Source organism: Bombina bombina, chromosome 3 (genome assembly GCF_027579735.1).
Source record: "Bombina bombina isolate aBomBom1 chromosome 3, aBomBom1.pri, whole genome shotgun sequence".
NCBI lineage: Eukaryota > Metazoa > Chordata > Amphibia > Anura > Bombinatoridae > Bombina > Bombina bombina.
Window position 1 is genome coordinate 829,533,742 of NC_069501.1, and position 15,528 is coordinate 829,549,269.

Sequence of the window (15,528 nt, forward strand, 5' to 3'; positions counted from 1 at the left end):
ATTAGCAAAAATCAGTCAGTACAGAGCTTTAAAAGGGAGGAAAGAAACAGAAAAGAAAAGATTTATATAGTAAATATTGTAGCTGTCCTGCTGCAAAACAAAATGGAAAGGCAAGTGACAAGCACAAATCCATTCTTTAAACTTCCCAGAATTCAACCTAATGCCCATTTCTTTTTTTCATTCAGGAAAAACAGTCTCATGCCAAAATAATGCTTACATACTCACCATACTTATAAATAGTGTCCCAAACATCTTAGTGCAGATTTCAGCTTCAATAACTTCCAAATCATAGTACAAACTTGCAAAAATCAAATTAAAGTTTAAACATTTACATTTTTACTTGTGTTTAATTTTGTGAATTGAAACTAATACAACATATAATATACAATAATGACACTTTCTGGATAACACTTTTTCACACGAGTGAATTGGTAGAGGTTCCTTGTTTGTTCACTTCAGTTGCCTGATCTAACTCAAACGTTTTCTTGTTGAGTCACTTTAAGAAACTTGTGCTTGCATCAAAACCTCTTTCTCTGGATGATTTTAAGACTAGGATTACAAACGTAATACATTCAGCAATTCAGTCACCGATCAGCATCTTTTGAAAATAGGCTACAGCAATGTAAAACACAAATATGATTATAACATTCATAAGAAAATATTAATATATGAAAAGGTAAATGCTTAAACTTTAAAAAAAAAAAACATTTTTTAAGTTCATATCATCTGTTTGTAAGATATTGAAGCTTAAAATACTTTTGTGGCACTAGATAGACAGACAGACAGACAGACAGACAGAGACAGATAGATAGATAGATAGATAGATATATAGGAGATGATAGATAGATAGATAGATAGATAGATAGATAGATAGATAGATAGATAGAGACAGACAGACAGACAGACAGACAGACAGATAGATGATAGATAGATAGATAGATAGATAGATAGATAAGATGATAGATAGATAGATAGATAGATAGATAGATAGATAGAGACAGACAGACAGACAGACAGAGACAGATAGATAGATAGATAGATAGATAGATAGATACAGACAGACAGACAGATAGATGATAGATAGATAGATAGATAGATAGATAGATAGATAGATAGATAGGAGATGATAGATAGATAGATAGATAGATAGATAGATAGATAGATAGATACAGACAGACAGACAGAGACAGATAGATAGATAGATAGATAGATAGATAGGAGATGATAGATAGATAGATAGATAGATAGATAGATAGATAGAGACAGACAGACAGACAGATAGATGATAGATAGATAGATAGATAGATAGATAGATAGATAGATAGATAGATAGATAGATAGAGACAGACAGACAGATAGATGATAGATAGATTAGATACAGATAGATATCAAAGTGAATAGCCAAAATTTCCGATAATAGGGTTCTTGTGCTACAAGCTAAACATTTTAATATTCTTCTCTTCCGCCCCTCTTCCTCTATACACTCAAGTGTATTTATATACAAGCACACACAAACATATATCTATACATATAGGAATACAAGGTATGATTAAATCAACCTGTACAAACTAACCCTGAAATTCTGATGATATAAAACAGCTATACACTTGGACATTTTTCTAATGGCTTTCCCAAGCGATTTCCAAGAATCTTTTTTGTAGACCTTTATGTATTTTTTGTATTCTGATACAGGTGGTACCTGGATATTTAAAACATATATTTTAGATAAACCCTGAAACACAATGTACAGAATGTATTACACCTATAAAAGCATACATCACACACAAATTTTATCACAGTGACAACAATCTAGTTACTCATGCTCGGTTATTTTCATAGTGTGCTATTGTAAAAAAATGCAACAACTTGCATCTCATAAAATCAAACAATTCTCTTCCTGTTATATTGATAAAAAGCTCAAGTCCTTAAGAACAGAAGAGATCTTTTATGATGTGGTTTTCCATAAAGTTACATAACTCTACGATGGAGAGGGAGCAGCATTCTTATCTTCAGATTGTTTCAAGTCTCTGTGCCAATCATCGCCCCCTTCACAAAGCTTTCTCCTCCACTCCATTAGCTCCTGCAATGCTGCACTTTCATTCTCTGATAACCGTAACTGGTGAAATACCTGAAAAGATAAAGGAAGTTCAGTGCGTTTTGAATACCTGTCTCCTCAGTTAATAACCTAAAGGGTCATGAAAACCATTTTTTGTCTTTCATGATTCAGATAGAGTAGGCAATTGTAAACAACTTTCCATTTTCTCCTATTATCACATTGTCTTCAAACGCTTGGTATTCCTTGTTGAAAGTAAGCACAGGCGCATGCACAGCGATAGAATGTTATTTGCAAGAATGTCATTCATTTGCAAGAGCACTAGATAGCAGCACTTTTTCCTGGCATGTAGTGGTCCAAACGTGCATTCTACCTCCCTAGGTATCTCTTCAACAAAAAATACCACGAAAATGCAGCTAATCTTAGAATAGATATAAATTGGAAACATTTAGAAAATGTATGCTGTCTGTAGAACAGTTTTGGGTTCCATGTCCTATTAAAAGCAAGTAATGTTGAACATAATTACTTTAAAAGGACATAGTAAACTGCTTGAGTTTTTTTTTAATATATAAAATGTTTAGTTATAAGTAATGAAACATCTTTGCAATATGTTCAACATTTATTTAGCACCCTTTCCATGTAATTTAGGTCAGAAAATTGTGGATTTTGTGGATCACCCTGCAGTCTACTCAATGCTAACCCTGCTACACATTGTTCTCTAATTTAAGAGATAATAACCGAATAACAATGCACTTTAGCAGTGTTGTCTGCAGGCTCAAATCCAGACTGGCTTCTTCACATAAGGCAAATGGTCGGTAGATTTTGGCTATTGAAAACAAGACATTAAGGGCCACACTATCAGTTTGCGCCCGAGCGATAATGGGGTATATAACGAGGGTTGCGCTCTCCATTGAATGTGCACGTGAGATTCTAACCAGATTTTTGCACTAATCGGATTACCGATAGACCAAAAACAGTTTACTTTCAACTTGTAATATGAGCGCAACCCAACAAACACAAATATCTTAATTCTAGCGCAATTAACGCTCAAGTGTAATTTGGCCCTAATTTGTTTTAAAACATATAAACTTGACTTATATGTTATTCTATAGCAAGGCATAAGAAATGTCTTGTAGTTAACCCTTTCGTGACAGGGTTAAAGTGTCTACATCGGAACACCTGTTCCGATGTAGACAAATTGAAACTACGCGATCGTGCATACGATCGCGAGATTTCAATTATTGGATCGCATCTGGGGGGCGTCCCTACAACCCTAGGAACGCCCTCCAGACCGCGATCAAGTCCTTGAAGCGCAGAAGGCTTCAGGACAGCCGTTTGATATGACGTTCTATTCCATCATAACGGCTTTAAAGCCCAGTGTAAATATGACGGAATAGAACGGCATAACGGCGTTAAAAGGTTAAAAAGTGTTAACTGTCCCTTTAAGGTTACTGTACTTATTTGTTTAATTTTAGTGATGATATTTTAAAATGTACTGCAGTTTTCTCCCTTTTTAAAAAAGCAGACATTTCTATATCTAGATTGTAAGTTCCCATGGGAATAGGGCCCTCAATTCCCCCTGTATTTGTCTGTAAAAATGTTGTCTTTTATTGTACTGTTTCTCCATTGTACTGTTATCCTTGTACCCATGGGCAGCGCTGTGGAATCTGTTGGTGCTTTATAAATAACTAATAATAATAATAATATTGGTTATGGAAGCAATTTGTTTGGTTTTTTTTGTGTGTTTGTTTTTCATTTTTTGCCCAGTGCACCTGATTAGCTTTGGGGATTGTTCTTAGCAGCCAATGAGCAATTGATCTCTGTGTATCTGTTGTGCCTAAGATACATAAGTTTACCATAATGTTCTAGTTTGTTTTGTGTATTTTGTGCTTATGCATGAGTTTTGAATGTTAAATGTTCCTTTAATAAGCAAGGTGTTACCTTTGTTGCTCATTGGACTTAGTCATTTAGTAGGATTCTGTTATGTATTGTTGTTGGTTATATTTCAATTTATCAATAAGGAGTGCACAGTAAATTTAATTTTGCTTTATACAGTATCATCAATAAATATGGGACTATTGAAGACTTCCTCTATCAGTCATAAATAATACTCTAAGTATAATCCCTGCTCCTCCTGTACTCCAGCCTCTGACAACAGCGTGGTATAGAGACATTATCCTCCTACACAAAGAGATAGACAGCCGAGGAAAGAGAAGCAAATGATCCATTCATGATCAACAAAGACTTAAGAGCAGTTACTAAAATATTTTGTACTTTCATATTATTATTTCAGATTTGTTGTTCTGCAGGCAGACAATGTTTCCAGCCAGGGAACATGTCTGCCCACATTGAGGGCCAGAGAGTTGGCATCTGCCATTTGTGTTTATTATGTCTTATGCTGCCCCTCTCCCGGCTTTAACCGAATCATTTGCATAAGAGCAAGGCTCTTGTCAATCATCCTGTGCATGTCTGTCTGGGATGATTTAAATTTGCCACTTCTATGTGTTGAATAGTTTAAGAAGCAGACTATCTGATTTCCTAGCATGGTAAACTGAAACCAGTATGTTAATAGAAATATGTGACTGCTGATTGAACATTAGTACTAGAAAAGTACCAGAGAATGGTCCAATGATTTAAATCCTAAGAAAGAATTACAATTTTGTTACACTAGGTATATTAAACATATAAGATACACTAAATGAATATGGATATTTATTGTAATCAAATGTGTGATGCATACAAATATTTTAGATGTGATGTATACAAACAATTTTTATTTTGTGGTAGTAATTATTTTATATTTAGCCATGCATATTTGGTATCTGCAAACTAATCAAATAAGGCAAGTTAATATGTTTATTTTAGAAAGATAATTAACTATATATTTAGTTTTGACTTAAAAAAGACAAATTTTAATTTTCTTCATTTTAGGATTTTGGTTTATTTAAAGTATGTATTAAAGAAACATTAAACAGCATATTATTTGTCAAGCTGTATTTACCTCCCGTCCTCATAAAGACTATGCAAAATATATTACAGTACCCTGCAAATAGTTGGCTCAATTTATCAATCAAGGGAGGACAGGGATGTACATATTCGACCCTGTCCACCCAAGCTCTCCTCTAGCGGGCAGCAATTTGCTCCCTGAATTTAGCTTTGCGCTTGCGCATGATTGGCTGTTGTCAGGGTTTTTTCCCTGTTTTGTTTGCCATGTGCTGCTGGCAGCCATTTTACTAACCTCTCTTGCTGACTCTGGTGCATACTGTGTAATGCTGCTCATTTCCTGCACTCCCTTTTATGGCCAGACTGGTGTACATCATCCGTGTGAGACAGGATGCAGTCTCAGAATTGTGATGTCATCACTTATTATTTAAAGGGCCTCTGTTCAGTATGCTTTGCCCTTATGTTGTCTCAGACCTGTTTGTGAGAGCTCCTGTGTATTACCTGGCTGTCTGATGTCCCTCCTGGTTCCTGATCCCTGGCTTGTTCCTGACTCTGCTGTTCTCCTTGTTCCTGATTGCGGCTCGTCTGACTACTCACTTTGGCTCCTGACTCGACTCGTCTGACTACCAGCTCTGGTTTTTATTCCTGGCTAGTTATTTCACTTGTGGACTTTTTATTATTTTTTGCTATTAATAAAAGTGTGATTATTTTTGCACTTCTCGTCTCAGTCTGATTCCTGGCACCCTAACAGCTTTGCCTTGGTCGGATGAGAGCGGAAAGATTTAAATTCTCCACCTAAGAGGTGGAGAAGAGGGTAGGGAAGACGCGAACTAATGATGGCTGCTTGATAAATCCTGACTGCAGGTTCTCTTATGATAACCTGCAGTCGAAGGGAAGAGAAGGGCTTGATAAATTGAGCCCACTTGTTTACATAGTACCCCAGCCACTCCTCACTGTGAGAATATTTTAACATTCAAGCAAATGGATGATACACCCAATCAGATGTTGAACTGCTGACTCTTACGATAGTGAACTTTGAAATAAGGAATTTATTACAAGCAGGTTATGAATGTGCTAATATTTATATGTGCAAATGTTATTACCTCTGTGAATAAAAGCTGATTATGACTATTGCTTATTTGGACCTGTGTATTTACATGATGAGTGATATTGTTGTATTACTCATGAAAAATAAAGAAAGTTGTACATAAGCAAACTACAAAGTTCCAAGCAATATATGCCAGTTAGTAATACCCGATAGCTCCATTACCCATAAGCATCTTAATCATAATTTTTCCTTTTCATTTTTGCTTGCTTTATATAATGTCCCAATATGAATGCACTGTACAATATAAAGAAAGATTAAAAAAATAACACTGGCATCTATTTTAACACCATGATTTAGCACAGTCACTTGAAACATACACAGACACTGACTTTTTGTATTCTCAGCACATGCACCACATTAACAGACAAAGAAGTGCATTATGTGCATGCGTCAATAGAGGCACCTAGTCTCCAAAGTGAGATATAGACAATGTCAGTTGCAGATACTGGACCTAAAGCCTAATTAAAGGGACAGTCTACACCAGAATTTTTATTGTTTTAAAAGATAGATAATCCCTTTTTACCCATTTCCCAGTTTTGCATAACTAACACAGTTATAATAATATACTTTTAACCTCTGTGATTATCTTGTATATAAGCCTCTGCAGACTGCCCCTTTTTTCAGTTCTTTTGACAGACTTGCAGTCTAGCCAATCAGTGCCTGCTCCCAGATAACTTCTCGTGCACGAGCACAGTGTTATCTATATGAAATACGTGAACTAACACCCTCTAGTGGTGAAAAACTGTTAAAATGCAATCTGAAAGAGGTGGGCTTCAAGGTCTAAGAAATTAGCATACAAACCTCCTAGGTTAAGCTTTCAACTAAGAATACCAAGAGAACAAAGCAAAATTGGTGATAATAATAAATTGGAAAATGGTTTAAAATTACATGCTCTATCTGAATCATGAAAGTTTATTTTGGCTTAGACTGTCCCTTTAATGCAGCATTTTTGATACATCAATATTGAAAGAAAGTATGTATTAAAGTAGTTTGTTGTGTTTATAAAGGCCTAGCATACTTTTCACTGTTATGCCTATTTGATATAATTATTGTTTAATGGAATTATTCTTGCATTTATCATTCAAGTAAAATCTTACATTTTATCAGTCATACGCATTGTCATTACAATTTAAATGTGGGGAAATAGAGCATGTGAAGATAATGCTCATCATTTTGTAGTTACTGAATTAGATAAACCATATGTTTCCAATCATACTAGGTAACCTAATTAGTGTACATTCTGTTTTCTTAATTAACCAGGTATAACATAAATATCAGACAAATGACTCCATTGAGAGTTATTTAATGTATTATAGCAGGTGCTTGAAGATATATGAGTAGTTTTCAGGGTCCCATCAGCATTGTAAATGCAATGAATTAACTTTAACAACTCTTGCATAGCAAAAAGGTGAACATTTTATATACTTACTAAAGAAGCAATTGAAAGGAATCTGTCTAAATCTAGGATATGTACACAATATAAAAAAAGTTATTTTCTTACAGGCAGTGCTATTGCTATTTAGAAAACATAAGAACACAACATTATTATCCCAGAAACAATAATATTACTAATATATTTACTTATAAACAGTTATGTTACAACACTAAGCCTTTATACACCATCTAGCTATTTATGAATTCATTTTTTGCTTGATCAGTTAATAAAACTATAAGTCATAATTTACATTAGAAAATAAATATGTACATGTTTATTAGGAAAACAAAACAACCATGAAAATGTTGCCATTTCAAAAAATTTAAGAGGGAGGGATGGACCCTACGCTACTGAAAATTATTTGGAGGGGGACCCTACACTACAGAAAAAGATGATCTTGGAGGATTAATTAGAGGCACAGTTATATTTACATGCACAATATATATATAAGCAATTGAGTATCCAAGATTGCAGTGTTTTGCAGTTTTTGTATACTTCAGGGATATATCACTTGAAAATCCTCTTAATTAAGTTATCTTATTTAAAGCTGGTAAACTCTTTCACTGATCTAAGCAATCATTGTTTACCAAGTAGCAGTATATAAACAGGAGCTTAACTATAGATATTATATGAACTTCAGCCTGTGTGGGGAAGGAGAAAATAAAATCTTGGGGCGCGATCCGATATACAACGCAGGTTTCGGCGCAAGCGTGGAAACCTGCGCCGCCCGTAGTTTGAGCTCGCACATCGAGCTATCACATATATGGCGCCGGCAGTTGCTAAATTGCCGTAAGTCGGACAAACTAGCGATGTCCAGAAATAAGCGTAAGTACAAATTTCTGGAGTCGCCAGTGACTTACGTCACTTTGAAACTGCCGCCGCCTACAAAAACTTACTAAAATATTAAATCTCCCGTTACTGTCTAACACGCCTCCCAAAAATAGCCTGACTTGTATACCCCTCTATCCGCAATCCCCCCTCTCACTCCTAATAATAAATGTATTAACCCCTAAACCGCCGCTCCTGGACCCCGCCGCCAGCTACATTAAAGGGACAGTTTACTCAAAAATGTTCTCCCCTTTAATTTGTTCCCAATGATCCATTAACCTTATTTTGGCATTTGAATTAGTTTATTTAGCCTGTGTTATCTCCACCCATCCTGAAAGTTTTTGGCCACAAGGCCAAGCTGTGTTAACACAGCCAGTAGAAGAAATTACACTCCCAGTGGGGTATAGAAGAGATAAGGTAATAAAATGTTAATTTTCCATTGTTCTCTCCAAGTACTGGTGATTGGTTTATGGACAGATATAAGATAAAGTAGCAGGTATATTTACACAATGTGATAAAGTAATGAGATCTGATTATACGAACAAGCTCAACCCATTTTATTAGGTTGTGGCTTCAAAACACAAAATCAGCTAATTTATAAACACAAATAAACCTTAAAAAAGCAAATCTCATACATTTTATACTCTGCAGCTAGTAAAAAAAGTAATTGGAAACACATTAAGGGAAAAACAATTTTATAGTATACTGTCCCTTTAAATGTATTACCCCCTAATCTGACCCCCCTACACCACCGCCAGCTATATTAAATTTATTAACCCCTAATATGATTCCCCTACACCGCCGCCAGCTATATTAAATTTATTAACCCCTAATATGATTCCCCAACACCGCTGACAGCTATAATAAATTTATTAACCCCTAATATGATTCCCCTACACCGCTGCCACCTATTTTAAATATATTAACCACTAAACCTAAGTCTAACCCTAACACCCCCTAACTTTATTATTGAAATAAATCTAAATAATATTAATATTATTAACTAAATTATTCCTATTTAAAACTAAATACTTACCTATAAAATAAACAATAAGATAGCTACAATATTATTAATAATTACATTGTAGCTATTTTAGGGTTTATATTTATTTTACAGGTAACTTTGTATTTATTTTAACTAGGTACAATAGCTATTAAATAGTTAATAACTATTTAATAGCTACCTAGTTAAAATAATTACAAAATTACCTGTAAAATAAATCCTAACCTAAGTTACAAATACACCTAACACTACACTATCAATCAATTAATTAAATAAATTAACTACAATTATATAATATAAAATACAATTAAATTAACTAACCTATAGTACAAAAACAAACAAACATTAATTTAAAAAAATTAAAAAAATATTACAAGAATTTTAATCTAATTACACCTAATTTAAGCCCCCTAATAAAATAAAAAAGCACCCCAAAATAATAAAATTTCCCTACCCTAAACTAAATTACAAAGTAACCAGCTCTTTTACCAGCCCTTAAAAGGGCTTTTTGCTGGGCATTGCCCTAAAGTAATCAGCTCTTTTACCTGTAAAAAATAAAGCAATACAATACCCCCCAACATTACAACCCACCACCCACACACCCCTAGTCTAAAACCCACCTGATCCCCCCTTAAATAAACCTAACACTACCCCATTGAAGATCACCCTACCTTGAGCCGTGTTCACCCAGCCTGGCACCACTGGTCATCCGATGCGGCAGAAGAGGACATCCGGACCGGCAGAAGTCTTCATCCGATCGGGGCAGAAGAGGTCCTCCATCCGGTCGAAGTCTTCATCCAAGCGGGCAGAAGAGGTCCTCCATCCGGCCGAAGTCTTCGTCAAAGCGGGGCAGAAGAGGTCCTCCATCCGGCAGAAGTCTTCATCCATCCGCGGCTCCATCTTCAAGACCTCCGACGCAGAAGATCCTCCTCGGCCGACGGACTAACAACGAATGAAGGTTCCTTTAAATTGCGTCATCCAAGATGACGTCCCTCGAATTCTGATTGGCTGATAGAATTCTATCAGCCAATCGGAATTAAGGTAGAAAAAATCTGATTGGTTGATTTAATCAGCCAATTGGATTGAAGTTCAATCCGATTGACTGATTGAATGAGCCAATAGATTTGACCTCGCATTCTATTTGCTGATCCAATCAGCCAATCGGATTGAAGTTCAATCCGATTGGCTGATTAAATTGGCTGATTAAATTAACCAATCAGATTTTTCCTACCTTAATTCCAATTGGCTATTGAGGGATGGAATTCGAGGGACGCCATCTTGGATGATGTCATTTAAAGGAACCTTCATTCGTCGTTAGTCTGTCGGAAGAAGAGGATGGCTCCGCGTCGGCTGGATAGAAGATGGCTCCGCTCTGCTCCGGAAGGATGAAGATAGAAGATGCCTCCTGGATAAAGATGTCTGCCGGTCCGGATGTCCTCTTCTGCCCGGACAGGATGAAGACTTCTGCCAGTCTGGATGTCCTCTTCTGTCCCATCGGTCGCCGGGTGGCTAAAGACGGCTCAAGGTAGGGTGATCTTCAGGGGCTAGTGTTAGGTTTTTTTAAGGGGGGATCGGGTGGGTTTTAGAGTAGGGGTGTGTGGGTGGTGGGTTGTAGTTTTGGGGGGGATTGTGTTTTTTTTACAAGTAAAAGAGCTGATTACTTTGGGGCAATGCCCCGCAAAAAGCCCTTTTAAGGGCTGGTAAAAGAGCTGATTACTTTGTAATTTAGTTTAGGGTAGGGAATTTTATTATTTTGGGGGGCTTTTTTATTTTATTAGGGGGCTTAATCATCAGGTGTAATTAGATTAAAATTCTTGTAATATTTTTTTATTTTTTGTAATTTAGTGTTGTTTTTTCTGTATTATAGTTTAGTTTATTTAATTGTATTTTTATTTAGATAATTGTAGGTAATTTATTTAATTAATTAATTTATTCATAGTGTAGTGTTAGGTCAAAAAGTGAGCAACATACGTTGCCAAATGTAGCAAAGTTCAAAATTATTCTGTGTGCTAAAGGGAGGCTGTCACCTTCGCGACATGCAGTGTTGTAGAGAGAAAATAGATATATGTTTTAAATACAGTCCCCGAAAAACAAAACAACGTATTTCTCATTAGTTGCAGCACGGGTCTTAACATGCAGGCATAGTGTCATATCCAAGAGAAACAATTGCGGTAAAGGTAAGCCTTCAAATCCAGCCGGATACTCAGACACAAACAGTGTTAACTGCATACACATTCAAGTGGCCTGACTGCGTTTAGGATATTCTCACAGTCCCAACCCGGCAGCTACTGTATCAACAACAGCAATGTAGCTCAAAGCCAGGTGAAAAGTACCTTATTTCCGGAAAGGAGTATATATAGTCAGGCCAAACAAGCAGTTATATAGACACGTTGCCATGTATGTATATATATGTACTCACGGTACCAAAGATCCACGGTTTGCTGGGAAATGCTGTATTCAAAAAAGCCGGGTACAATCCCTGTAGTTATATTCCGGTTCACACTGCTCAGCCTCTCACTGCTGCACACACCTCCTCCAATACTGTGTAGTCATCAGGGCCAGCTGAAGCCCGTGTCAGCCTGGACGTGCTTGCGGAAGTGGAATCCCTGTATTCCACAGTAAAATGTAAAAAAGAGATAATCCAATACTCTTCCACGGCAAGAGATAAAGTCACTCAGAATCTGAGGTAAAAAAGATAAAAAGTAAATCTTTATTATGGACACTCCATGGGATAAAACATGCACAAAAAAATGAACTCAGCTGAGAGAACAAGAAGTGAAGTCTGACCGGTTTCGGCTCAGTGTGGCCGTAGTCATAGACACATAGCAGGTGTTCAGAATGAGCACCTGATATACCTGTTAACCACTCCCCTAAGGGGAGGGGTATAGTAACATGATTAAAAACAAACACATTACTCAAAGCTGTTGAGAAAAGGGATACATTATCATATATATATGTGTACAAAAGCTAACAATGGGCATAAGAATAAGATCTACGAACATAAACAATACTGTAAATATAGCAGTTAAGATAAATAGTTATAACTAATATTGCAGAAACACCTTTTAGCACGTATGTGCATATATGTTTAAATCTACATATAAGTTAAACAAAAAACCATGCCAAGGACTAATAACTTTTACAATATTGTAGATAAGCTGTTAAGATAAATAGTTATAATTTGTAATGCAAAAACACCAATTTAACACATATGTGCCTAAAAATATAGATCTACATATAGGTTAGGTAAAAGACTATGAAAAAAAGGACCATAAATAGTTTAAATCTGTAATGCAAAAAGACCAATTTAACACCTATGTGCTTATGAATTTATGAATTTAAATCTACATATAGGTCAGGTAGAAGACCATAATAGATGGAAAAAGGACCTAGTGAGAACAAAGAGAATAATAATGATGAACTAATTATTAATGTTGATCTTATTATTAATATAGGGAACTGGAGAGAAATATAGATGGTGTCATGAATGTAGACTAAACCATCTCCCTGTATTAACCAATAGTTACCTCAAACCCAGATTACCTCTGGTGAGCTACTAATAATCCATATTAATGATCTCATTAAAGTAAAGGCATGTAAGGATCAATGTACCCACATGTTTTAGTCTGATAAAGACATAAAGTATGCACTATCTATGCCAATAATTTATGATGTCAAATTCAGAGTTAAAACCCCCAGGTACCAGGCTATCAAGCCTGTGTATCCAATAAATCTCTTGTCTGGAGAGGATGTGGAATTTATCACCCCCCCCCCCCTTGGTGGTCTAGACACTAACTCAATAGCCTGCCACCTGAGGGTTCCAACATCTCCCAAATGAACTTCCAAGAAATGTCTGGACAAAGCTGAAACAGCCCTCTTTATCAGACTAAAACATGTGGGTACATTGATCCTTACATGCCTTTACTTTAATGAGATCATTAATATGGATTATTAGTAGCTCACCAGAGGTAATCTGGGTTTGAGGTAACTATTGGTTAATACAGGGAGATGGTTTAGTCTACATTCATGACACCATCTATATTTCTCTCCAGTTCCCTATATTAATAATAAGATCAACATTAATAATTAGTTCATCATTATTATTCTCTTTGTTCTCACTAGGTCCTTTTTCCATCTATTATGGTCTTCTACCTGACCTATATGTAGATTTAAATTCATAAATTCATAAGCACATAGGTGTTAAATTGGTCTTTTTGCATTACAGATTTAAACTATTTATGGTCCTTTTTTCATAGTCTTTTACCTAACCTATATGTAGATCTATATTTTTAGGCACATATGTGTTAAATTGGTGTTTTTGCATTACAAATTATAACTATTTATCTTAACAGCTTATCTACAATATTGTAAAAGTTATTAGTCCTTGGCATGGTTTTTTGTTTAACTTATATGTAGATTTAAACATATATGCACATACGTGCTAAAAGGTGTTTCTGCAATATTAGTTATAACTATTTATCTTAACTGCTATATTTACAGTATTGTTTATGTTCGTAGATCTTATTCTTATGCCCATTGTTAGCTTTTGTACACATATATATATGATAATGTATCCCTTTTCTCAACAGCTTTGAGTAATGTGTTTGTTTTTAATCATGTTACTATACCCCTCCCCTTAGGGGAGTGGTTAACAGGTATATCAGGTGCTCATTCTGAACACCTGCTATGTGTCTATGACTACGGCCACACTGAGCCGAAACCGGTCAGACTTCACTTCTTGTTCTCTCAGCTGAGTTCATTTTTTTGTGCATGTTTTATCCCATGGAGTGTCCATAATAAAGATTTACTTTTTATCTTTTTTACCTCGGATTCTGAGTGACTTTATCTCTTGCCGTGGAAGAGTATTGGATTATCTCTTTTTTACATTTTACTGTGGAATACAGGGATTCCACTTCCGCAAGCACGTCCAGGCTGACACGGGCTTCAGCTGGCCCTGATGACTACACAGTATTGGAGGAGGTGTATGCAGCAGTGAGAGGCTGAGCAGTGTGAACCGGAATATAACTACAGGGATTGTACCCGGCTTTTTTGAATACAGCATTTCCCAGCAAACCGTGGATCTTTGGTACCGTGAGTACATATATATACATACATGGCAACGTGTCTATATAACTGCTTGTTTGGCCTGACTATATATACTCCTTTCCGGAAATAAGGTACTTTTCACCTGGCTTTGAACTACATTGCTGTTGTTGATACAGTAGCTGCCGGGTTGGGACTGTGAGAATATCCTAAACGCAGTCAGGCCACTTGAATGTGTATGCAGTTAACACTGTTTGTGTCTGAGTATCCGGCTGGATTTGAAGGCTTACCTTTACCGCAATTGTTTCTCTTGGATATGACACTATGCCTGCATGTTAAGACCAGTGCTGCAACTAATGAGAAATACGTTGTTTTGTTTCTTGGGGACTGTATTTAAAACATATATCTATTTTCTCTCTACAACACTGCATGTCGCGAAGGTGACAGCCTCCCTTTAGCACACAGAATAATTTTGAACTTTGCTACATTTGGCAACGTATGTTGCTCACTTTTTGATTAAATTTGCCCTGTTAAAAGGTTCAGGATTAAGCTCCTCTTTAATTGGGTCAGACGGCCTATATTCACAGAAGTTTACATATCATTTGAGAGCCGTGTCAAGTGGATTACATTCAGTTTCTGAAAAATTCATACATATTTATGCATCAACATTGAAGTAGCTGTAAGCACTCGAAAATAATACTCCTAAATAGTGGATAACATGTCACAATTAGATTCATTTTTTTCTCTTAATGAGATAGATGAAGAGAATTGGGACTCTCTAGAACTAACAGATGTGTTTGAAAGTGATACACCGAACACAATACTTGGAGATTTCTTTTTTGATTTAGAGAATCTGAAGAAAAAAGAACAAAAGCTTAAATGGGACAAGTGGATTTTATCTAAATATATCAATATGAAAATGATTCCCAGAGGCTTAAGGATCAATAAATTTCCCACTTATGATGTAAAGGACCCTGGATTCATTGAACGATGGAATCAGGCTTTAACGGATTGTTCACTTAAGCTTATAGCTTTATTGATAGAATATAAGGACACACTATTAGCAGAAGTTAAGAATAGGATAATCACCTTGCAGGGTGATATGAACAAGTATA

At 35.9% G+C, this 15,528-nt stretch overlaps 1 protein-coding gene across 1 annotated transcript in view; it reads right to left on the reverse strand.

Moving 5' to 3' along the window:
* Positions 1-1,267: 1,267 nt before the first annotated feature.
* Positions 1,268-15,528, reverse strand: part of MYO16 (myosin XVI) — a 944,954-nt gene continuing 930,693 nt past the window's right edge. The window contains exon 34 of the mRNA XM_053707787.1: positions 1,268-2,128. Coding sequence (XP_053563762.1) covers positions 1,979-2,128 — 150 coding nt within the window. The 3' untranslated portion in view covers positions 1,268-1,978. The remainder of the gene's footprint in view (positions 2,129-15,528) is intronic.